Here is a 23,379-nt window from a genome sequence, read left to right as displayed (position 1 = left end):
TATCATTCAAAATATAAATGTGTGATATTATATAACAACGAAAAACGGTTTCAATCTATCTACACACTATATTACAATGTAATACATATGATATAATACGCAAAAATAAATTTAAATCGTATAAGATTTACTTAAGAAAGAGTTCTGTTAAAAAAAAAAAAAGGAGTCATTTGTCCAATTAATGGATAAGTCCATTAATTGCCTCAGCCATTTGGAATATACTTAAGTTTACACTATCAAACCCACTCCATAATGTAGCGCGTCTTTTTCACGTACCAAAAAGGATTAAGTAAATTAAGTATTATGTTTAAGAATACTACTTTAATATTTGGTAAAATAAGTTACTTTAAAACAATTTTTTTAAAGCGGAGGGTCTTTAGAGAATATATTTTTATTATTTAATTATATTCTTAGAGATACCCCTTTACGTGTGAAGTTAATTCTTTCATATTGATTTAACACGTAATAATTATTTTTGACATAAGCAGCAATGAGATTTAATTTCAGAAATTCTATCTAATCTAATATTATATTGAAGCGTGTGATCATCTTATTTAAAAACTTAAACCATCAAAGAGAAAAAACATACTCTCTCTGTCCTTAATTACTTGTCCATTTTTTCTTTTATAGTTGTTCCTAATTACTTGTCCATTTTAACAAATTAAGAAATAACAATTTTTTTTACCGATTATACCCTCAATTAAATAACTAATTACTTTGAAAAATATAGAATTTTTCATCCACTTCATAATTAATAGAGATAAAATGGTAAATTTACTATGTCATTAATTATTTTCTTAATATGTGTGACAATTCTAAAATTGACAAGTAATTTGACAATTACTCGTTATCGTTATTGTTGTTAGTGAGGTAAAAATTTAATAGCGAAACTATAATTTTTAATATAAAAGTTCAAAATTTTAAAAAATAAATATACAAACTAATTAAATAAGGTTCGACATTAATATATACTAAAAAAAGTTATTAACAATATATAAGTTTAGATGATGAGGTATTTAACAGTAAAGGGCGGCTATTATAGGGAGCTATTTTACTAGAGTTACAGCGGAGTGTACAGAGTTGATGATGACAGCCAAGTAAATTAACTTTTGTTTTATTCAAGTGGGACCCAACGAAGAAGAAAAACATTAAAAGATGATAAAGTACTAAAGACAAAAATTATTAAAAATATTGGTGTTGGTGATGCCTTTAATGTGTTCACTATTTTTAATTTAATTTTTATTGTATTTTGGACTTGTATGTAATATATACTCCCTGAAATTACAATTTCTTTCTCCATCTTATCATTATGTAAAAAAATTTACAGTGGAATGACAACTATTTTTTCATTTACAACTAAAAATTTTGGTTTCAAATTTTAAGAATGAAATAATCTTTGACTTACTTTCAATTTAACTTTTCAATAATAACAATACCAATAATATATTTAAGGGGTCGTTTGGTTTGAAAATGAGTTATGATGGGATAAGTTATGTTGGGATTAGTTATGATGGGATAAGTTGTGTTGGGATTATTTTTTATTGAGTGTTTGGTTTGCTGTATTCAAAATAATAAATTTTAAGAACAATTTATTTGTTTACAAAAATGCCCTTCATTAATGTAAAAAATGATATAACAAAAGGGTTGAAAGAGACATTTTTGTCATTTACCTATTTTATCCCGGGATAAGTTATCTCGGGATTACTATATCACCCAAGGAGAGGGATAACTTATCCCGGTACTAATTATTAATCCCGGGATAAGTTATCCCGAACTTGCCAACCAAACAACAAAATAAGCAGTACTATAATTTAATCCCGGGACTATTTGGTATTATCCCTCACACCAAACGAGCCCTTAGTGTAATATAACAAGTGAGATTTGAGAAGAGTGCGTTATCATTCTATCTTTTTAAGGGTAAATAAATTGTTTTTAATAGAATCTAACTCTTTTTTTTTTTTTTTATATTAAGTAATTTAACTTAGTAAAGATCTAAAATTTGAACTCAATTTATGTTATCCAAACATCATTGATTTAAAGAAAAAAAGGAACAAATTTTTAAAAAACTTGGATTCTTGAATGTAAAAGTTGACTGAAAATAAAAAGAAAGTTGAATATTTTGAAATGCCCCAAAGAAGTTTGGTTTAAATTAAATGCAGACAGAGAACAGAAGTAAACTGTTGTCAAATGTTTGTAGTCCCAAAGTAGAAAAAGTACAATTAAATTAAAGTAGAAAAAATTAATTGTTAATTACTCATCTTACTGTACAGTGTACACATCATAGCCAGCAAGAAGATGCACAGAGATTCTTATGCCATTTCTTACAAGGCAAACAAAAAAAAGATTTCTTTTTAGAGAGAGAAGAGAAAGAGAGAGAGAGAGTTTCAAGGAAGGAGACATGCTTGATTTCATCCCAACAAGCAACACTTGTGTTTATTTCTTTTCTCAACTTTAGTGGATTCCACAGGTCCTTCTCTCAATCCATTCACTTTTGTTTTTTTTTCATTTTTTATGTTCTTTCATGTTTAAGTATTGGATTTATTTATGTGTTTTTGCCCAATAGTTTTTTTCTTCTTTTTTGTTTTGTTGTTGATTTCTAAATTTCCCTTGATGGGTATTGTGTATTGGTTAGATAAAGAATGTTCTACATAGTGAAAATCTTGAAATGCATGTGGACTTTAAAGTCAAAGGTGTGTTTTTTAAGATGGTTTTGTATATGAATAAGAGGAATAATGAGTGAAGTTGTAATCTTTATTGGTTTTCTTGTTGTAATAGTTTCATTTTGCTATTGATCTCTAAATTTCCCTTTTTGGATATTGTTTATGTACTGGTTTGGTTAGATAAAGAATGTTCTACATAGTGAAAATCTTGAATGCATGTGGACTTTAAAGTCAAAGATGTGTTTTTTAAGATGGTTTTGCATATGAATAGAGGGAATAATGAGTAAAGTTGCAATATTTATTGGTTTTCTTCTCCTAATTGTTTCATTTTGGTATTGATCTCTAAATTTCCCTTTTTGGGTATTGTGTATATACTGTTTTGGTTAGATAAAGAATGTTCTACATATAGTGAAAATCTTGAATGCATGTGGATTTTAAAGTCAAAAGATATGTCTATTTAAGATGTTTTTGCATATTGATAAGGAAAAAATGAGTAAAGTTGCAATCTTTATTGTTTTTATGTATACTTTCTGTTTATGGGTTGTGACAGGAAACTGGGCTTTTTCTTGTTATATCCATGGATATGCTGTTGAAGATAGTAACATTTACAGAGTGGGGTTCTTGATGTAATAAAGATCTGCATAATTGATTGATTCTTTCTTGATCTTTTGTTCTATATATTTAGCATTATTGGTAAATTTGCTGTGATGTGACTTGAAGGTCACGGGTTTGAGCTGTGAAAACAACCTCTGTAGAAATGCATGTAAGGCTGTGTCCAATATGCTCTTATGATCTGTCCCTTCCCGGACCCTACACATAGCAGGAGCTTAGTGTAGTGCACTGGGTGGATTTTTTATGTGCATGCCTAATAGTTTTCTTCTTCTTGAAGTTTCATTTTGCTATTGATCACTAAATTTCCCTTTTTGGGTATAAGAATGTTCTACAGATTGAATCTTGAATGCATGTGGAGTTTAAAGTAAAAAATATGTCTTTTTAAGATGGCTATGCATATTGATAAGGGGAATAATGAGTAAAGTTCATATCCTTATGGGTTTTCTGCATATTTTTTGTTTTTGAGTTGTCATAGGAGAATGTGTTTTTTCTTCGAATATCCATGGAAGTTCTTTTGATTATAGTAATATTTGGAGAGTGGTGTTTTTGATGTAATAAACATTTGAATATTTGGTTGAATTTTTCCTGATCTTGTGTTCTAGGTTCTGATCTAGTGTTTTTCGCCTTATCTTTTTGAAGAGTTTGCTGGCTATGTTGCTCTGACTCTTCAAAAATATAGACGGGTGCGTGTGGGATACTCCCAAAATAGTGTATTTTTGGAGAATCTAAGCAACATGGTTTTTTCTTGTAATATATGACTTGGTATTTTGATCAAGTCATCTTCTGGATATAAGATTCTCATGATGTTAGAACAAGATGCATGTGGTTTTTTGTTTTACTTTTTCCCATTGTTAATGGTATTTTTGTTCATTTCATTTTAGGTGGTCATTTTGCTATCTGATCAAATCCTTTTTGCTATGGTTTTATAGTCATATATATGAGTAGAGTATATTGGGTAGGTCAATGGCTCTAGTGTTAGATATTGATGAAATGCTAGTTACTGCATTTAAACATCAGTCACAGAATGCTTGCCCACAATTCTGCTTCGGAAACTTCTCTTTTGAGGCGAGGTCCATCGAAAACAGCCTCTCTATCCCACAAAGGCAGGGGTAAGGTTTGCATACATCGTACCCTTCCCAAATTCCGCTTGTGGGACTACATTGGGTATGTTGTTGTTGTTGTTGCCGCATAAGCCTGTTTGTCCTTGTGTATTTTATCACCTTATGGAGTTTGTGTTGCAGTTCTACACATCATTCTCAATTAACACCTCACATTCCTTTCTCGGTGTTCGCTTGCACATGCCATTGAGTTGTTTTGATGACTGCATGTGACTATGTTCCACTAGTTCCCTTGTTGACACTTCCTGCAAATCCATCCTGTTATATTGACAAGCTTAATATAGCAGAATGGGGAGGTAGTAGTTCATGTAATAGGTCAATAACATCTTAAATGACTGCAGTTCTAGTTAGAGACTTAGAGTAGCTGTATATTCGTCTATGCAGTATAAGTCTGCAGTTCTGTATACCCTGCTTAGTATCCTTGAGGATTCATGCTCTACTCTTCACAGCCTGAAAATAGTCTGTCACTTATCGTCACTACAGATAGGAATGCTTCTTTTATTTGTATCTTCCTTCCGTCAACTTCGTAGAAATGATGAGGTAGGCTTTGATGCAAAAAGTAACGATAATCACATTATTTTTTTGAAGGTTCTTGGTTCCTGAGCTTTTTGAAAAGAAGATAAGAGCTGATAACTTGCAATATTCATACAAAATTTTGTGACAATTGCATTATAGCTTTAGTCATACGCTACAGTTTGTAGTTCAATATTACTTTGGTAGTTATATGCGACCCAAAAGGCCCTTCTAATAAATAGTGAAGGAAATTACTGTGTAGTGTGTCCTCGTGTGTGTGTGTGTCTATGTGTGAGTGAAAAATAGCACAGGTTTATTGGAAGGTTTTGTTGATGTTATTGTTTCATTTTTCATGTACGCTATGTGCTGCTTCCTCTAGTAGTTGTTATATTTCTTTATTTCTGTATGTTCTTTGATACGCGTTACCTGAGCCGGGGATCTTTTGGAGACAACCTTTCTACCTCCGTGAGGTAGGGGTAAGGTCTACGTACACTCTACCCTCCCTAGACCCCACCTTGTGGGACTACACTGGGTATGTGGTTTTTGTTGTTGTTGTTTGCTTTCAATAGCTAATCATGGTGGAGTTCCAGTGAACAAGAAATTTCACATAAAAAATTGGAAAATTGTCTCAGAAGTGGGATTTCCATCTCCTTGCTGTCAGGAGATATGAAGTCTTTGGATCCGGACTTACAAGGCGAGACATTGCGGTTGACACATTCAACTCTTAACTCCCAAGACGAAATGACTGCATCAGGGAAAACAAATTCTCAAGATCAATGTGCTTCCTCAGATTATGGTACAGATACTTTAAAGATCATTTAACTTTTTTGCAAGTCTCTTCTGCTTATATTTTAATCTTCACTAGTCCAGTTTAATCAACTGACCAAGAACGTACTGCTTAAATTACGATAATGAATGAATTATGGGTGGCTCCTTTTCCTTCGAAGCACATCTCTGGTCCTTGCTTATACCAAATGATTTTCTTAGTCTCATCAAGCTGATAGCTTTCCTCCAAGATTAATATAAAAAACTCTTCTGTCTATTTGGCTAGTTTTTTTTTCCGATACATAAATAGCGTCTCTTTCACACCAAGCTTTAGCCTTTTTACTTGACGAAGTTCTTTTGCTTATAATGATTGGTCATCTTACATCTTACTTTTGATTTTCCAGTTCATGATGAAAGATATGGAAGAGATATGCAAGTTCAAATAAAGCCTGCTCTTTTTTCTTTGCAAAATGAATTGGCCTATTCAACTGTATGTTGTTTCTTTTTTTAGAGATTTTTGCCTTAGCTTTTGGCATAATCTAATTTATTGTTGTCTCACGTTGCAGGGTTTCTCTGCATTTGGCTACTCTGATCCCTATATCAGTGGCTTATATACTGCTTATGGACCTCAGCCTTATGTGAGTACTCTGCTTTGGTTTTTGTCTCTTGTATGTACTCCCTCCGTGCCAAAATAAGTGTCACTTTAGCTCGTTTCACATCCGTTAAGAAAAATAATGGATAGTTTAGTAAGTTACTCCTATTTATTAGATGTTTCTTGGGAATTGAGCACTATTCAGAAGATTGTCTTGAATTCCTAAGGTGACACTTATTTTGGGACAATTTTGTTTTGCTAAAGTGACACTTACTGTGGGACGGAGGGAGTACTTGATTGCAAAAGCTTATATCATTTCTCTTCTTTGACTTGTCTTCATTCCGGAGGCTACCACTTTCTGTTAAGTTTATTTTTCAGATATTCTCCTAATATTTTAGGCAGATAATTATCAATAATGTTATCAAGGATCATAAGTTTTTGTTGATCTCAAAAATGTTGTGGATTTGGTATGTGGGAATATGCAATTTTATGATACACGAAAGCACAATATTTTGTTTCCCTGAATCAAGCTTTAAACACTGAACAGAATTCTTTCATTCTAGTTGTAGCTGCTGTAAGTTTGCAAAGGAGATGGATAATGGTATCACATACCGACTCCTAATTATCTCGTAAATGTTCTAATTTTGATACTTGGACAATGCAGCCTCATATGATGGGCATAGCACCTGCCCGTGTCCCACTCCCCGTTGATATGGCAGAGGATGGACCAATCTATGTTAATGCAAAACAGTACCATGGGATCCTAAGGCGGAGGCAGATACGTGCAAAGCTTGAGGCTCAGAACAAACTTGTCAAAAATAGAAAGGTATTTTGGGTACTTTCTGCTCTTCTGCACCTTTAGTAGGTTGTTAAGCTCATTTCTCTGTCTTGATTCATTCAATGACAATCAATTCGCTGCAATTTTCTCTCATTCATTTGTATTTAGGAATAATCAATACATGATCAGGCATTATTCCGTCAAGTGCTCAGTGTTACTGTTTAAGTCAGGATTTCCCAAGTCTCTAGTTACTGTGGTTCTTCGTTAATGTTGTACTACATTTGTCATCATTGTCTTGACTAATGAAACTTGTCATACTCCTGCTTCATTCTTTAGAGAATAGCATCTAATGTTGTATTCTAGTATGAAAAGCTTCGTCATTTTGATCATTATGGCAGAAGAAACATGCAACTAGGTAGGTTATAGATATCTAACGAAAGGAAAAAAAGTAGCCAACAGACAATCTTCTTCCGGTGAGTGGAGGGAGGACACTAGTGGCTTTGCATTTCCAAGTTTTGGGGCAAACATTATGTGCTACTCGAGCTAGTCTGTAACACCAGTAAACAAATAGGGCCATGTGCACAGAAGCAAATCAATTAGGAGGACTAGTAGAAAGTCCAGGGTTGTGCAGTCTTCAATTATTCGCTTCATTTAACTTCTTGACTAACACTTCCATCATTCTTCAAGATAAATTTTGGGCTTATTCGTCTGGTCAATTTTTTGCGTGCAGCCATATCTTCATGAGTCACGGCATCTTCATGCAGTGAACAGAGTTAGAGGGTCCGGTGGACGTTTCCTCAGCTCAAAGAAAGTTCATCAATCTGATCCAAATAGTTACCCTACTAACTCAACTTATTCTCTAGACTCAGTTGAGCATGAAGGTTCAACTTCTGCTTTCTCAAGTGTCCGGCAAGATGTCGTCCACAATGGCATCAACTTCCAGCAGCAACCTGATCACATGGCCTTCAGTGTATCCTCTCACATGGTTATTACCATGCAAGGCAATGGGACTCAGCAACGTGCTCCAGTTGTCCGGTGATTATAAGTTCTTAACTGGCTAAGACAGTCACCGGCAGGCAATTCATCCTTGGCTTTTACTCTTTTTCCATTATGTCTCTGGTTTTTGCAAGTGTCAACTTGTTTCTACTGTTATAATGGTGAATTTGGTTGTTATTAATCCTAGATTTATCGAACCTAGATTGAAGAAAAGAACGTCTTTTGTTCTGTATTAGTTATCCGTTTTGCTGCATGTCTGCACCTAGCATGGAATGGTTATGCAGTGAAGTTGTTAAATGATAAACTGAAAATGAAATGAAACAAAATGGTTGCTGGTTGTGTATTGAGTGATTCAAGAGGTTCATGTAATGCTACTATGTTTAGTGAACTTGAATTGAATCTATCTTTTGTTTTGTGTTTTGGAACTACTTTAAGAGCACATGAACATTTTCCTTGAACGCTCTTTGACTTCTTCGTGTATTTATTTCATCATGTTTTCAAACACCTGTAATGAAAATTTTGACTCCGACACTGATTATGACCATCTATATAACATCACTCAAAAGGATAAGCATATAAGAGAACATCAATGTAACAAAGGAGAAAACTGACCTTAGCATAATTGATTAAAATGTAGTACAACAAGAAAACAAGATGTGAGATTTCATTCACAAGGAAAACTGCTTCTGTCAATCAACTAGATATTTTTCCTGCTACATGAGGAGTTGATGAATAAATCAGTCAATACTGAGATGATAATTCAATTATTGATACAACTTCAGAAGTTCATCCTTAAATTTCGCCTTTAGGGGTTCGCGCTTCAGTTTGAGAGCTGCAGTGACTAATCCAGACTCAGGCGTCCATGGCTCGGGTATCAACTTGATCTTTGCAGGAATCTCAAACTTGTCCAATCTTGCAGCTTTGCCTACCTGCATTTCAGTTAACATTTATCTACACTTTCAGCACACTCATAGTTGAAAAACTTCCCAACACAAATTATTGCTATAAGAATTAGAGATGAGGCTCATTCACTTTTTGCAATGACAGGTAGCATTCTTCAATTATGTCTCCTAGGATGTTCTCTCTTATGATAGTATTGAGTTATCTATGTCGAGCTAGTTAGCACCGAGCTGTCATAGGCCAATATAAACCCACAAGTGGGGTCGGAGAGAGAGGGGAGGATGCACGCAGACCTTACCTCTACCTTTGTGGGGTAGAGAAATTGTTTCTGATAGACCCTTGTAACTGATGCAGGAAGCAAGAAAGAAAAAGAGACAACAAAATAGCAAATGTACAAAATAAGTGTAACAACAAATATTAATACACATTGGGAAAAAAGGGACTACGTGATACCTAAATCATACTACTAGAAGTACGACAACACTCGACTACCTATAGCTACTAACCTCCTACCCTAATCCTCGACCTCCATAACGTCCTATCTAAGGTCATTTCCTCCTCAATAAGGATCGTCATTGATGATAATTCGGATGAAAAGGAGACAAACCTTTGAAAGTGATTGCTGGACCTCATTGACTGCTTCAACTTTGTTGCACAGATCGGAAAAAGCTCTATGCTCGATGCCATTTTCTTGCGCCCATTTCTCAAGCACCTTTTGTGAAGGAACAACTAGTGCTACGCAGTAATTGTGAAAGGGGTCTGCATAGGCCATGATGTTATCCACATAATTGCTTGAGGAAAGTGCAGCCTCAACCTGCAACGAGCATCAATTCGTCATTACAATTGCCATAAATCAAGACTTCAATAGCTGCAAGACATTCAGGATGAAAGAGAGCAAAGCAAAAAAAACAAATAAAACCCAGATTAAGGCCAAAATAACAATCCCAGTAAATATTATTACATCCCTCAGTTTCAATTTGTTTTGTCTGGTTTTGACTTGGCATGAAGTTTAAGAAAATAAAGAAGATTTTTGAAACTTGTGATCTTAAACTAAAGAAACGTACCTTTCCAAGTGAGATATACTCCCCGTGCTGAAGTTTAACAATATCTTTCTTTCTATCAATGATTTCGAGGCATCCATCAGGATGAAACCTTCCAATATCACCAGTGTAGAACCAGCGCATCCCTCTCTCGTCAACCTGCATTTAAGATATTAACAACATGAACAGGCTTGCGGTATAACCAAATTCAGTCCATTTACAAGCAGTAGCTCAGAAGTACCTTGTACACCTCATTAGTTTTATCGATATTGTTGAAGTAACCAGCAGTCACACTGTTCCCACCAACAATTACTTCACCCCGAGGCATCGGCTTATCAGCAATTGTGTAACCTCCTTCTTCCCAAGAAATAAGCTGTATTGTTAAATACATTACATATTAATAACAAAACACCAACACTGTCATAAGAAGCGGAAAATTCCTAAACTTATTGAGTTAATAAAGTTTGCAAGAAAATGAACAAAGGGGAACAACGGTCTCCAATACGTATTCTTTAGTTTCTGGATTTACTAACTTTTTTCTATTTTGTCCATACCTTTATATAGCAACAAGGAAGAGGTGGACCAACACGACCAACAGAAGGATCATCCGACTCGGAAAAGGCTGCTCCTGCAAATGTCTCTGTCAAGCCATATCCCTGACCAATAGGCGCTCTGCAGCAACAACAACTACGCCTCAGTCCCAAACAAGTTGATTACAAAAATTGTAACATTAAACAGTCCATCCAGACAGCAGTGTCGAAAAAATTGTAGAGTGTATTCGGAAAAATTTTCTGATGTAGAGAAAGCAGAAAAGTTACCCCATACAAATGTTGATAAATCTTTGTGTATCTCCTGACAGAGGTGCACCACCGCAAAGCATGAAAAGGATATCTCCTCCGAGTACTGAGCGTATCTTTTTAAAAATCATCACCTCCCATAATTTTTTCTCTAGCCCCCATGCTCCAAACCAGCTACCTTCTATAGCAGTCAATCGGCGTTTAAAGGCAATATCGAAAAGTTTCTTGGCAGATCCTCCCTTTTCCTCCACCTAGATTAAGAAAAACATAATCAAGAGATTATTACTTCATTTGAGGCCCCATAATCCCAACTAAACTATGCACTTTATCTCAGAAGGTCCAGTTTAAACCTTCTTTATAACACCATCCTTAACACGATCCAGAATGGCTGGAACTGCTGCCATTAAAGTAGGCTTTAAAGCTGAGGCATCTCCTTTGGTCCCTTTCATTATTTTATTAGATGTATCTGTCAAAGTCAGAGCCGAGCCATAACCAATTGAAGCACCAGCAGTCAACATAACAATCTGCAAAACCAGAATCACTTAGAACTACTTGAAAAACAGCTTCTGCTACTTCCTAAGAGAAATTATTTTCTCCGAAAAGCTTAGCCGAATACTTCACTATTTTAAAAATAAGCACTTTTGACCTCCCAAAAGCTTGCCAAACAGGCTATAAAAGAACAAACGATGTATAAAGTCTGAAGATTACCTCAGCCGCTAACTCAAAAACATGAGCTAAAGGTAGGTACCCCAAATAGACATCATTGCTGCCAAGTTTTGGAATGACAGTCATAACTGCAGCTGCCGTGGCAACAATGTTGCCATGAGTTATCATGACACCCTAAAAAAACAAAACAAAAGAGCTTAATTGAGAATCATTCAAGTAAATATTTTAACACACAAAGAGGTTATAAAGAAAATTAAGTTTGTTCAAACTGTAAACTAAAAGAGAACAAGTAATGCATTTTTCTTTTCACTAAGGAAAAAGTATTGCATAGGAAGAGATAGATATCGAAAGTATAAGACTTTTGAGGTTACATCATGACAAAATTTAATACTCATTTTGTATTTGTTGGAAGTCTTCTTAAGGTAAAACGCCAAGCGCGTGTCATGACTACTTTGTCTTTGAAAAGGCATAGTGCTGTTATAGAATCCACTGTTACAAAATTGAATAAGCTTTATGTCCTATCAAAAGCTAGAAAAGGAAGGAGCTCTCTTTTTTTTCAAGCCCTTCTCTCGAAAGGAATATAGTGCATTGTCGCCTTTTGGGAGGTTTCAAATCAAATCTAGTATAGAAATTTTGTGAATACATCTTAAAAATCTTTGGTTGAAGATGTATATAATAGGTGATTTTGCTAGAATGACATATTATTCCACCATTACCCTATTCTTCAATTTTAGCACTACCGTTGTTTCTTTTACTTTGGTTATCTTTACTATTTTTGTTGTCAATACTTTTCTTTTCTTCGATATTTTCATCATAGCTTGTTTTACTATTGTATGTTCAAACCTGTTTTGAAAAATCGGAAACAACCTCTACCCCACAAATGTAGGGATAAGGTCTGCGTACACCCCAACCTCCCCATACCCCACTTGTAACATCACACCGGGTATGTTGTTGTTGTCATAGGCAATAATGAAATTTTAACTGTTTGACTCCTGCAAAGGATACTTCTAGTCTGTAACCACTCTGGCCACGAGCAAACCTCTGATACTCTATCCCATTGAGAAATTGAGAACATATTTGGTTGGAGTTTTGACGTTTTCTCTTGCATTCCAGCTCAAAGTTAAATATCATATCAGAAGGAAAAACTAAAAGCAAGTTGCATTATACCTTAGGCATGCCCGTGCTTCCACTTGTATACATGATCACCGCGATATCTTTCTTTATAGGCAGTATTGGTTGAATAGGATTACTTTTACCAAGGTTTTCAACTTCCGAGAAAGATGTCACCCTCCAGCTGTCAATATTTGTACAAGTGCTTGAATCTATTGCAGTCTCATCATCTTCAAAATATATGACATTCGAGATGGTTTTCAGGTTAGAACCGATTGCAGCCAATTTTTTAAGTTGCTTGGCGTCACAAATCAATGTGGATGCTTGAGTCTGTCAATGACCACAAGTGAATTCAATTCATTGCATATCACTAGAACCTCGCGTAATCTAGAAGAAAAAATATTTAAATCTCCCACCTCATTTAACGAGTGTATAAGGGCATCATCTCCCAAAGAAGCATAAATAGTAACGACAGTTATATTCTGGCGGAAGCATCCCTGAGAACAATAATTTCAACTATAAAACTTGTTGTATTCCTGTAGTAATCAGATAACAAACAAATACAGAAGGCACTTGTTGCCTGATTTTGACTTGACACGGAGTTTAAGAAAGTAAAGAAGACTTGTGGTTTTCAACATGCCACGTGGAAAGTTGACATTATAGAGTTGCCAAAAAAGGAAAGGGACATTCTTTTTGGAATGGACAAAGAAATGAAACGGAGGGAGTATGAACTACTTTAGTATAAAATGAGGTTAACTTGAATACCTGAAAGGCAATGATCCACTCTGCCCGAGTTTCAGAGACTATAGCAGCACGAGTCTCCACATCGTGACCTAAATTAACAAGTCCAGAGGCAAAATTGCAAGCCCGATCAAACGTTTTCCCATAACTCTCCCAGTGATACTCGCCCAAGTAAAGTTTCTCAAACTTCCTTCCATCCTTTGCTGTTACAAAGTCCCTACTAACTAGTTTTCTTGTTCCAAGACAACGCTTACTCGAATGTTTCCTACAAGACTTTTCAAATAAAGCTGTCATAGTTGTAGCCCCTTCCCACGGAACTTCAATTAATTTGGCTGACCTAGCATTGCGCATTGCAAGACCTGCCTCACCACCAACTTTAACCGGAACTCCTCTCTGTTTTACCTTTTTCTTCCCCATAAGCACAACGGAGAGGAATAAAGGTACTATCATCGCAATTACAACCACAGCAACAACCCCAAATGACCCCTGGTCATTGAACAAGGAAACGTAACTACTGCTGGTCATTCTCTCCACTACATTCGTATTTGGATTACTTCCGTCAGAACCTTCCATTTTATACGATGTATGGATGGTTCTACGCTCACACAAAACTCTTCAAAATAGAACAAAGAGATACCTAAGACATGCATAAAACATAAATCAGTACCATACGTTAAATGAACGGCAAATGAGCTAAACCACAAAACTTAACAAAGACTTGTTCCTTAATAAGTAAAATTCATTAGATAAGTATCATGAATGCATTCAAATGCGAAAATGAGTAAACTAATGATTCGAACTTCACTGTAATTACACAGTATCTTCAGCCTGATTTAATTTAAACCCGCTCCATCTAGAAGCTATGCTAAACAGGCAAAATGGGGTTCACTGCAACTCCCTTAGTCGAAAAATCACGCTATATATGCAAGGTCAAAATTTCTTATGTAAATATAGTAGATGTTAAACTCTGTTAATGAAAATCTAGCCTCTGCCACCGGATGGAACGTGAGAAGAACAAAGAGAATCAACCTTTAATATGAATATTGCTGTAATTTAGAACTCAAGCAAACTTTGTGGTTACTCCCAAACAGTGGCAGATCCAGAGTATTGTGTGTGGGTTCACGGGAACCCAATAGCTTTTTTCTCAAACCTTCTATATATATTAAAATATTTGATGGTGAACTCAATTGTTATCGTATATTAACTTGAAGACATTGCAAAAACCCATAAAACTTCAAATTTTGGATCCGTCTTTGCTCCCAAACCTCTTCATTAATCATTATCCTCGAAATTTTTACTATTTTGAAATCACCTAATTAAAACTCTGCATTCCTATATATAGTTAAACAAAAACCAAACTATTGGAAACAAAGACTTCCCTTAAAACTAAAAACAGAACCTGTTGATGACAAAATGAAACAAATAATGAAATATCATTAAAATACTATACAACACATACTCAACGTAAAAAATATAAAAATACTAGGTGATTTCTTCCTATCTGTCCAAACCTTATCAAAAATAGTAATCAAGTACATTTGTTAGTGGAAGGTAGCAAGTAGCCCGCAAAATAGTCATGACACAAAAACAACTCAAACACTACCAAACAAAACATACTCGATGTAATCAGATAAGTAAAGTCTAGAGAGAATAGTGTATACGCAGACCTTACTCGTTACAGAAAAAACTACACTAAGTTAGCATCCACTTAATTAACTTCACAACTATAAGTTTAAAATTTATGGATCTAATTTGAACATAATAATTATAAATGATAATAATCTAATTCTAAAATTACAAAATTCACTAAAAAAAAAGTACCTTGAGAAGTTGAGCAAAAAGTTATTTTGTTGGTTTTTGAAGGTTCATTCATGCAATGATGCTAAATGAGGAAAGTTGATGGAAAACTTTTTCAGTTTCCAGAAGAATATATAGGGGTAGATTTGTCTCAAAATTTTGTATATTTTCATTTCAATACCAATAGTTTTGGGGTATGCAAATTCACTCCCAAACTTTTTAAGTGTCTTTTAGCTTCTTATAATTAGAATGTTCTTCTGTTGTATTAGGATTTAATTAGGAACTTGCATAAAGTATCTCACGTTAGCAGGATTTAAAAAAGGGACGCATCCTTAAAAAGAGTGATATAGATAATCTATCATAATTCAAGTATAAGTGATTATTTTTACGGTTTGATGGGAACAATTTTACCGTTATCCCAAGGTGAAGGGTAACGATAGAATAAGTGAAATTCATCCATTCTTAATTAAAAATTTTGTGTCTAAATTCCGCAACTCAAGAATGGGAAAAACATATTGGGTACACCAACTTTAAAAATAAGTCAGATAATATATGAATGTAAATTTAATTGGATTTCAATACGAGAACAAAGTATCATAAAGAGAAATTGAGGATGGCTTTTCAATTTAGTGACTTCGAAATTGATGCCACCTTTGCAATTCTTAAGCAATATTGTCAATATGGGACTGACTCTAAAATACCCATGTCTTTATTTATTTGCGTTATATATAACAAGTTGACGTTGTACCACAAATTATAGACACATGGCTTTCATTTAGTGATTTTTGAATTTTTTTGGTAATTTTGGGGACTTAAGCTTTCAAAATTTGATTCCAAATAGGCTAATTTCAATTCAATATGGAAATAAACAATGTTGTGTTAGGTTGAGTTTCGCGATACTCCTTCTGTTTATTTTTATTTTATTTATTTATTATACTAAAAATAGTTATTCGATAATATTTATTTAATTTGAAAAATTAAGAGAGAGAGTAATTTTTTTTTTAATTTTATGCAAAGGCCCACTTTCCAAGGTTCAATCTTTTAGGTATTGGTAACACATAGAAGGAACAATTGAAATTTAGCTGGAAATATTAATGGAGCTTCTTTTATTTTTTAAAATTTTATTTTATTTTCGAAATTCAATGAGTATTAAAAGCTACCATTTCCCAATTCAATTGTATAATAAATGCAGATGAGAATTGCTTGTAATAAATTCATAGTGATATAAATTTATTTTCCCAAAATAATTATTACTCACATTCTACTTCTAGAAACGTATCAAGGTAGTTTACGTTGAATTATGAAGATTGTGAAGCAAACGCGTATATATATATATATATATATATATATATATATATATATATACTTATGGACTTCTACGTCGATTTTAAATTATTATAGTATATGATTAGTTGAATTACAATCAAATATTTATATATATATTTAACAAATTTTTACGTAAGTTGTTTAGGATTTGTCTCTTTTATCTTTCCAAGAACATGTATGTTGTGCTCTAGATTCGCCATTGTGTCTCTCTAGCTTGCATACATCTCAACCATCAACTATTCCATCGGATTAGTTGTCACCTCCACGAACACAAAAATCGAATAACTCTGTCTATCAACACCCAAATTCTCTTTTCATATTTTTATCTGAGATGTAATTGGAGGATTATGAATGAAATGATTAAAACCTATTTTCTCTAAATCATCATCTTCCTCTCTCCCCTGTTCTTGACTTGTATTTCTTACATGATCACACTATCGTAGTTAAAGCACCAACAACAACATACCCGGTGTAACCCCACGGTCTGAGAAGTGTGGTGTGTACGCAGCCTTATTCCTTCCTTGAGAAGGTAGAAACTGTTACCGATAGACCCTGAACTCAAGTAAAGCACCACCTCATAAAAAAAAGAGAGGAATAAGGAATGAATTATACTGGGAAACAATGATATAAGCAAACTAATGTGCTTCTTTGGCTAAAATGTACCTGTAATATTTGACAGTAGAGTACCTGTGGTCTGATATTTGAATTATTTTCTGGAAAAATAAAATTAAGACATGCAAAATGCAATAGTGGAGGAAAATTCAGTAGCTTTACTTCAAAAACTTCTGGGAAGTATTAGCTACTAAAATGGAAACGCTTTAACTCAAATAAAGCACCAAGAAGGAACTCCGGCAGTTGTTCCAGTCTCCCAGATGACGGGATATAAACATCTGTTCCATCGATAGTTTATACAATAACGAAGAACTTCAAGAAAGTAAGCATGCTCTGCTTCACAAGAGGCCACGAAATTGATGTGTTATCTAGAGATTCAATAAATGTCATTTCATGTATATGGCTCTGAAACCTAAAGTCATTCCATCGAAAAGAAGTCAAATATTTTCTTGATACATCCCACCAACATACAAGCATGCAATGGGTTATTAGGCCGCAACTGTTAAGAGTACTGATAGAACGATAAACTCTTGTCATCAGACACACTTGCAAGCATACAGGACCGAACATCAGTCCTTGATGTTGGTCCAAAAGCCACAGCCCAAACCTGATCTGTATGATTGGTTAAAGTTTGTGTAGCCGCTCTCATCTTAAGATCCCACAGCCTAACTGTCTTGTCACTTGACCCTGTTGCAATTGCTGCCCCGTCTGGAGAGATATCAACACTCAGAACCCAACTTGCATGACCCGATAAAGATGTGAGCAATGTTTTACCCTCAGCATCATACATATGCACATGACCATCATCTGATGCTGAGAAGAGTATTCTTGAATCGTGAAGTGAAGGTGAAAACACAAGAGAACGCACAGGCATGGTATGGCCATCTAAGAAGTGAAGGAACTTGGCACGAGCTACATCAAAAACAGAAATAGTCCCATCAACTGATCCACAAGCAAGAAGCCTACCATCAGGACTCCATGCAACTGAAAGGACAAATTTCTTGTTGCTACTTTTATCAGATGGTTGTGAGGCTCCTTGACGAGGAATTGCCATAGTGGTAACAAGTTCCCAATGAGCAGTATCCCATAGCTTGACTGACGAACTACCACCTCCAGCTGCTGCCAGATTGCTACCCTGGAAAATGTTTGAGAATCATAAGGAGACTGCCTAAAGCTTCCCATAAAGATATGCGTCGAAAAGTTAAATCATAAAAAGGAGACATTGCTCTTCCGCAAACATTGAATACCAGAATACAATAGATCAAGTAACATACATACTGACGGAAGAAGTAGTGATGTATGATGAGAGAGATTTCAAAGTAAACCATCAAGATGTATGTGGAAGTGACAAGTATACATCTCAACACCCTTTTAACTTATAATAAAGGAAATGAATTCCCAATTTTTAAAGACTTTATAGAACATAACAATTTTCTTGTTCTTTTTCTTCTTTTTGATAGGTAAATTGACCCCAAATAACTTGAGACTGAGATGTAGATGATTGATTTGACAGTTTAGTCAAACAAAAGTTCTCATCTTTGTCATAATCCATAATATAAGCAGATCATAGCTATTTTAAGATCAGTAGATTACCCACTTCTCTATTGCCAATTTGCCATTGCAGTTCCAACAACATTTCTTATCCAATAACATGAATGTTCATAAAGATGAACAGCAAGAAGCAATGGTTGATACAGAGTCCACTTAATATCCTATCGCTTCATCAAATTTGTGTTTGTTTTCATCCAGATCTAAGAACTAGATCAGCATTACTCCTCACAATCAGTACCAGCCAGAAATTGAAGTAAGGGAAACCCCTATTGTTATACTGACTTTTAAGTAATTTTTGAAGGAACAGGACAAAAAGGTAGAGGTACCAAGGAGGATATTTCCGTTGAGATCGTAATCACGATATTGTATAGGAATGCAAGAGATATGAATATTCCCTTAGGCCCTAACCTAAAGTTCAACTTCTAGTACAACCATTAACAGTTTGACTAGCACTAGAAGAACAAATAATATTTGCCAACAACCAATCAAAAAGGATAGGGAAAAAGAGAAACCACTAGATGATTGACTAACAGTGACACCCAAGTTAACCAATCATATTTGAAGCCTCAATTCCAAACTAGCTGGGATCGCCTACTTAATTCATTGATATCCATTTTGCTCGGTACATGACCAGACCATATCATTCAAAAACTGGTGAATAATCTCTCTTAGAAAAAACATTAAATCTTTCATGAAACTAAAGCTTCTCTCAGCACTAGCATACAAGCCTCTCAACGAAATCAATTCTAACCAAACAAAGACTGTAACTTTATGCATAAAGAATCGTACAAAATGAAAAACACTACAATTTTCCAACCTATATATTTCACCACATTATCAATCATAAAAAAGGATGAAGCAATTTCACTGCATCTTCATACTAAAGCTAAATTTTAACACCACTAACAAGCAATCCAAACAAATACGCATGCTGGTGCACTAAGCTCCTACTAAGCACAGGTCTGGGGAAGAGCCCGACCACAAGTGTCTATTGTACGCAGCCTTACCCTGCATTTCTGCAAGAGGCTGTTTCCAATGCATCTTCAAACTAAAGCTAAATGTTAACACCAATAACAAGCAATCCAAAAAAAGGCAACTTGGTGCACTAAACTCCCGCTATGCTTGTGACCCGGGAAACAGCTAAATCACAAGGATCTAATGTATGCCGCCTTAGCCACTATTTCAAATCTCGAACCTGTGACTTCCTGATCTATTGTAAGCAGCCTTATCCTACATTTCAGCAAGACACTGTTTACACAGCTCGAACCTATAACCTTGTGATCACATAACAACAACTTTACAATGCAATCAAAATTTCATTTTCCTTTACTTACATTGGGACTAAATTGCAATTGCCAGACTTCAGAAGGCGGAGCTTCGAGAGTAGCAATAGTGTTATTAGTATCAACCTCAAAAACTCTAATAAAGCTATCTATAGAAGCAGATGCGGCAATTCTACGAGTAGGATGTGTAGCAACAGATACAACGCCGAGACAATGACCGGTGAAAGTTTGAACACAAGTGAAGTTACTCGGGTCCCATAACCTCACAGTTTCGTCAAGACCTCCGGTGAGAAGTAACGCCGGATATTCCTCCGTCGACCGTACCCACGCCGCCGACCAAATGGAATCGTCGTGAGCATTTGTTACACTGTCTAGTGAAGCTAGTTTCATGGCGATTTTTGGATTGGGTAGAGAATTGAACCCTAGTGAAAATTGAAGGGCTATGTTGTGAAATTCGGTAACGGAGAAGGAGACGGTAGAATTTTATTTATATATTTTGCAATTTAGTCCTTCATATTTTGATATTGTCGTTACACACTCTAAAATGTGAACCTCGTGGGAGGGAAAAATTGTACTATGAGAAAATGCTGATTTTTTGATTAACTTTTTTTAAAAAAAGAATTTCAAAACATGTGATGTTAATGTTATGAAATAATAAATAAAAATACAAGAAAAAAGATATGGAGAAATATTTTATTTTCTCTTCAAATTGGTGAACAATATAAATTAATTTCAACTTCTCTCTCACACTTATATATAATAAAAGAAAAAAAATTACAAGATATTTTAATAAATTGCAGGATAAGATTACGTATAATAAATCTTAGTAGTTTAGTTCTTGCTTGGCTTCACACATTGCAAAAGTTCAATCTATCAAAATATTATCTTTATTAAAAAAATAGACTACTAGCGAACTGTTTGCGTGAGGTACTTGCTTATTGCAAATTTCTTGGTGAAATTGTTACAAACCTTTTCCAAAGGAGTTGTTTAAAGGTTGTAATCATCACTATTTGATTGAGCAAATTGCAAGTTACTTATTTGATTGAAAGCTTTTTTTAAAAATAATACTAATAATAATATAAAAATTTCAAATGAGCATCAACAATTTAATTTGTTCATTATACTTCCTAATATAATGTTAAACTGGAGATTATTGATTTACACATAGAATTATAAATTACTTGAGTTGAAGATCTATCAGAAATATTTTCTTTATTTTTGAGGTATAGATAAGATTTGCGTGCACTCTACTCTTCGCAAACCCCACTTTATGAAACTATACTGAATATACTGCTGTTGTTGTAACCGTAAATCAATGGCATAAAACACATTCGTCTAACAACCATGAAAAAGTAAAGTATTATGACCAAAATAATTAGTTCTCTCAAATTTCAAGAACCATAGATAACTCTATTTTAGCTATTTAAAACTCTAAAATCTTATTAAATTAGAAGTTAAGGTGTCCATCAAGACATATCTTCACTAATTAAGACATTCACCATAACATTATTTGATCCCTTGGTTGTATACGTGACAATAATTAATAATTGAGATGGAAAGATCAATTAGTTATAATAAATTATTGGTAAATAGTTATCGTATGTGATTTATTTTTATAATTTGAAATGTTGCGTGTGATACAACATATATATAGAAGAAAAGAAAATATAAATTATAAATTTTCGTGTTCAGACATGCAAATAGACTTTTAAGAAAAAAATTCTTAGAAAAACCAACCTTTGCCAAATTGGTGTATTGTTTATAATTATGTCAATTTGTCAATTTTTCTTTATGTTTGTTGTCAATGGAGAAATCAATTTACCTAAAAAAAAAGACCTTTGAAGAAAGGTGAAGTCAATTGATTTAGTTGGTATGAAGAGTCAATTTGTGGTATTTTGCCGCAATAGCCGGCATGTGGTGTTTTGATTTTAGGAAAAATCGAATTTTCATCCTGTAATCTATTTTAAAATTATTGTTTAATTTATATATATATATTTTTTTTGTGTATTGTGTGATTGATATTGAGTCATTTTAGTTTGACTTCGATCATCTCGAGTTGAAGTTCATGTATATACTACTCAAGTTCAAATAAATAAAGTTTGACAAAATTTATTGAACTTCTGCCATATATGACTAAAATTTAAATAAAAATGATTGAAGCGACACAAAAATAACTGAACTGCATCCATATATGGATCTATGAAGTTAGTCTTCAAACATTATATAGAAGTTATTCTGAGATGGATACACATGCAATTTTTTTTTAAAAAAGTATAAATTAAATAACAATGCAAATAGAACATTTATTTAATTATTGTCAAGCTGCTTCACAATATCTATTTAATTATGAATAGATCAAACGTGTACACTAAACTATGCAGTTGGTAAATGAAATTGATATTATGCATTAGTTAACTATAGTTAATTGACAATAATATATTTTAAAAGATTATGTTATATATATATATATATATTTATTAACTTGATATAAATATCAATTCATAAGCTTTTTCCTTTTTTTAGCTAACATGACATGACCTTTTTGATAAGCAAATAAAGAAGAGTGCAAGTGTTCTATTTTGGTGAAATAAGTATCACTCCTTAATCAAAAGCGTTAGACGTCGAATTTTTTAAGATACAAAATTATTGTTCTTATAAATTAAAACACGTTTTACCTCTTAATATAAAATTTTTTGATACAAATTTAAGTTAAATCAAATCTTAACTAAATATCAGATATCAAATGAAACATAAAAAGAAAATAACTATCGCAACATTTACAAAATAATTATCTAAATGGTTTTATTGTTTGTTTTTCTAGAAAGTACTCTTAGGAAGTTCTATAGAATATTTCACTTAAAAAAAAGAAAGTTCAAACTTCAAAAAGAAGACTTATAAATAAAGTAAAAAAATGGGAAAAAGGGAAGAAAGAGCCATAAATAAATAAAACATGAAAAAAGAAAGAGAAAGGTCCACACAACACAACAGAAGAAAAGTCAGCAAGTGTAATCCTTTGATTCAGAAAGTGTTTTTATCATCTTTCCCACTCATTTCCCCACTCATAACACAATTTAATTTTCAAAATTTATGGAGGACATGATGATAAATAAAAAATACATTTTTTTTTTTAAAAGTTGATAAATAGTCAAATATTGCCTCATTTACTTATGGAAAAGGAATGATAATAATTTGGAACACCTTATTTGTCCCTTCTTATATATGTGAAATTGAACAAAAATGAATTAAACTATTAACAATAAAAATATTTTTGGATCAAATTATTAATTTAGAATAATTTTATTATAATATAATAAAAGGGCATTTGATTCTTTATTATTATTATTATTATTAATTTCCTATAATTTTATTATTTAATTTATTACTCCATATTGGTGTAATTATCGTATTATTTTGTTGTTGTTTGTCGTTCTTTTTTTAGTTATTTTCAATAGAATTCTTTTACAACTGCATTTTTTTTTTGAACCTGGATTAAAATGCTTTATTTGAACTAAGAATCTATCG

At 33.6% G+C, this 23,379-nt stretch overlaps 3 protein-coding genes across 4 annotated transcripts; 1 reads left to right on the top strand and 2 right to left on the bottom strand.

Annotated features, from left to right (window-relative positions):
• The first annotated feature begins 2,319 nt into the window (after positions 1-2,319).
• Positions 2,320-8,469, top strand: LOC125863276 (nuclear transcription factor Y subunit A-4-like). Its single transcript, XM_049543458.1, has 6 exons — positions 2,320-2,467; positions 5,536-5,699; positions 6,073-6,158; positions 6,235-6,306; positions 6,925-7,086; positions 7,769-8,469. The coding sequence occupies exons 2-6, from the start codon at positions 5,570-5,572 to the stop codon at positions 8,075-8,077; spliced, it is 759 nt and encodes a 252-aa protein (XP_049399415.1). The 5' UTR covers positions 2,320-2,467; positions 5,536-5,569; the 3' UTR covers positions 8,078-8,469.
• Positions 8,470-8,684: 215 nt separating this feature from the next.
• LOC125863244 (long chain acyl-CoA synthetase 8-like) lies at positions 8,685-16,979 on the bottom strand. 2 transcript variants are annotated; one of them, XM_049543423.1, is made up of 12 exons: positions 16,878-16,979; positions 13,313-13,925; positions 12,964-13,044; positions 12,605-12,877; positions 11,480-11,611; positions 11,122-11,295; positions 10,793-11,022; positions 10,529-10,646; positions 10,216-10,347; positions 9,999-10,133; positions 9,542-9,748; positions 8,685-8,963 (listed from the first exon to the last, which is right to left on the bottom strand). In XM_049543423.1, the coding sequence occupies exons 2-12, from the start codon at positions 13,859-13,861 to the stop codon at positions 8,799-8,801; spliced, it is 2,196 nt and encodes a 731-aa protein (XP_049399380.1). In that variant the 5' UTR covers positions 13,862-13,925; positions 16,878-16,979; the 3' UTR covers positions 8,685-8,798. The 2 variants fall into 2 exon arrangements, with proteins under 2 accessions (XP_049399380.1, XP_049399381.1); XM_049543424.1 differs by lacking the exon at positions 16,878-16,979 and adding an exon at positions 15,110-15,124 and having other exon boundaries at positions 13,313-13,901.
• Positions 16,980-17,169: 190 nt separating this feature from the next.
• Positions 17,170-20,370, bottom strand: LOC125862982 (WD repeat-containing protein VIP3-like). The gene is made up of 2 exons (XM_049543121.1): positions 19,909-20,370; positions 17,170-18,158 (listed from the first exon to the last, which is right to left on the bottom strand). Exons 1-2 carry the CDS (start codon positions 20,245-20,247, stop codon positions 17,526-17,528), a joined length of 972 nt encoding a protein of 323 aa, XP_049399078.1. The 5' UTR covers positions 20,248-20,370; the 3' UTR covers positions 17,170-17,525.
• Positions 20,371-23,379: the final 3,009 nt, after the last annotated feature.

This window comes from Solanum stenotomum, chromosome 4, assembly GCF_019186545.1.
Source record: "Solanum stenotomum isolate F172 chromosome 4, ASM1918654v1, whole genome shotgun sequence".
NCBI lineage: Eukaryota > Viridiplantae > Streptophyta > Magnoliopsida > Solanales > Solanaceae > Solanum > Solanum stenotomum.
Note: the sequence above shows the minus strand (reverse complement) of the source record. Positions and strands in the feature narration are given on the sequence as shown.

Bases quoted from the DNA above. Each gene is read 5' to 3' on its own strand.
- LOC125863276 (XM_049543458.1), top strand. From the start codon at position 5,570: ATGAAGTCTTTGGATCCGGACTTACAAGGCGAGACATTGCGGTTGACA. The intron at 5,700-6,072 runs GTACAGATACTT...TTGATTTTCCAG, and splicing joins ATGTGCTTCCTCAGATTATG to TTCATGATGAAAGATATGGA. The intron at 6,307-6,924 runs GTGAGTACTCTG...TGGACAATGCAG, and splicing joins CTTATGGACCTCAGCCTTAT to CCTCATATGATGGGCATAGC.
- LOC125863244 (XM_049543423.1), bottom strand. From the start codon at position 13,861: ATGGAAGGTTCTGACGGAAGTAATCCAAATACGAATGTAGTGGAGAGA. The intron at 11,612-12,604 runs GTATAATGCAAC...TTGTTTTTTTAG, and splicing joins GAAGCACGGGCATGCCTAAG to GGTGTCATGATAACTCATGG. The intron at 10,134-10,215 runs GTACTTCTGAGC...TCTTAAATGCAG, and splicing joins AAACTAATGAGGTGTACAAG to GTTGACGAGAGAGGGATGCG.
- LOC125862982 (XM_049543121.1), bottom strand. From the start codon at position 20,247: ATGAAACTAGCTTCACTAGACAGTGTAACAAATGCTCACGACGATTCC. The intron at 18,159-19,908 runs GTAAGTAAAGGA...AACATTTTCCAG, and splicing joins AATTGCAATTTAGTCCCAAT to GGTAGCAATCTGGCAGCAGC.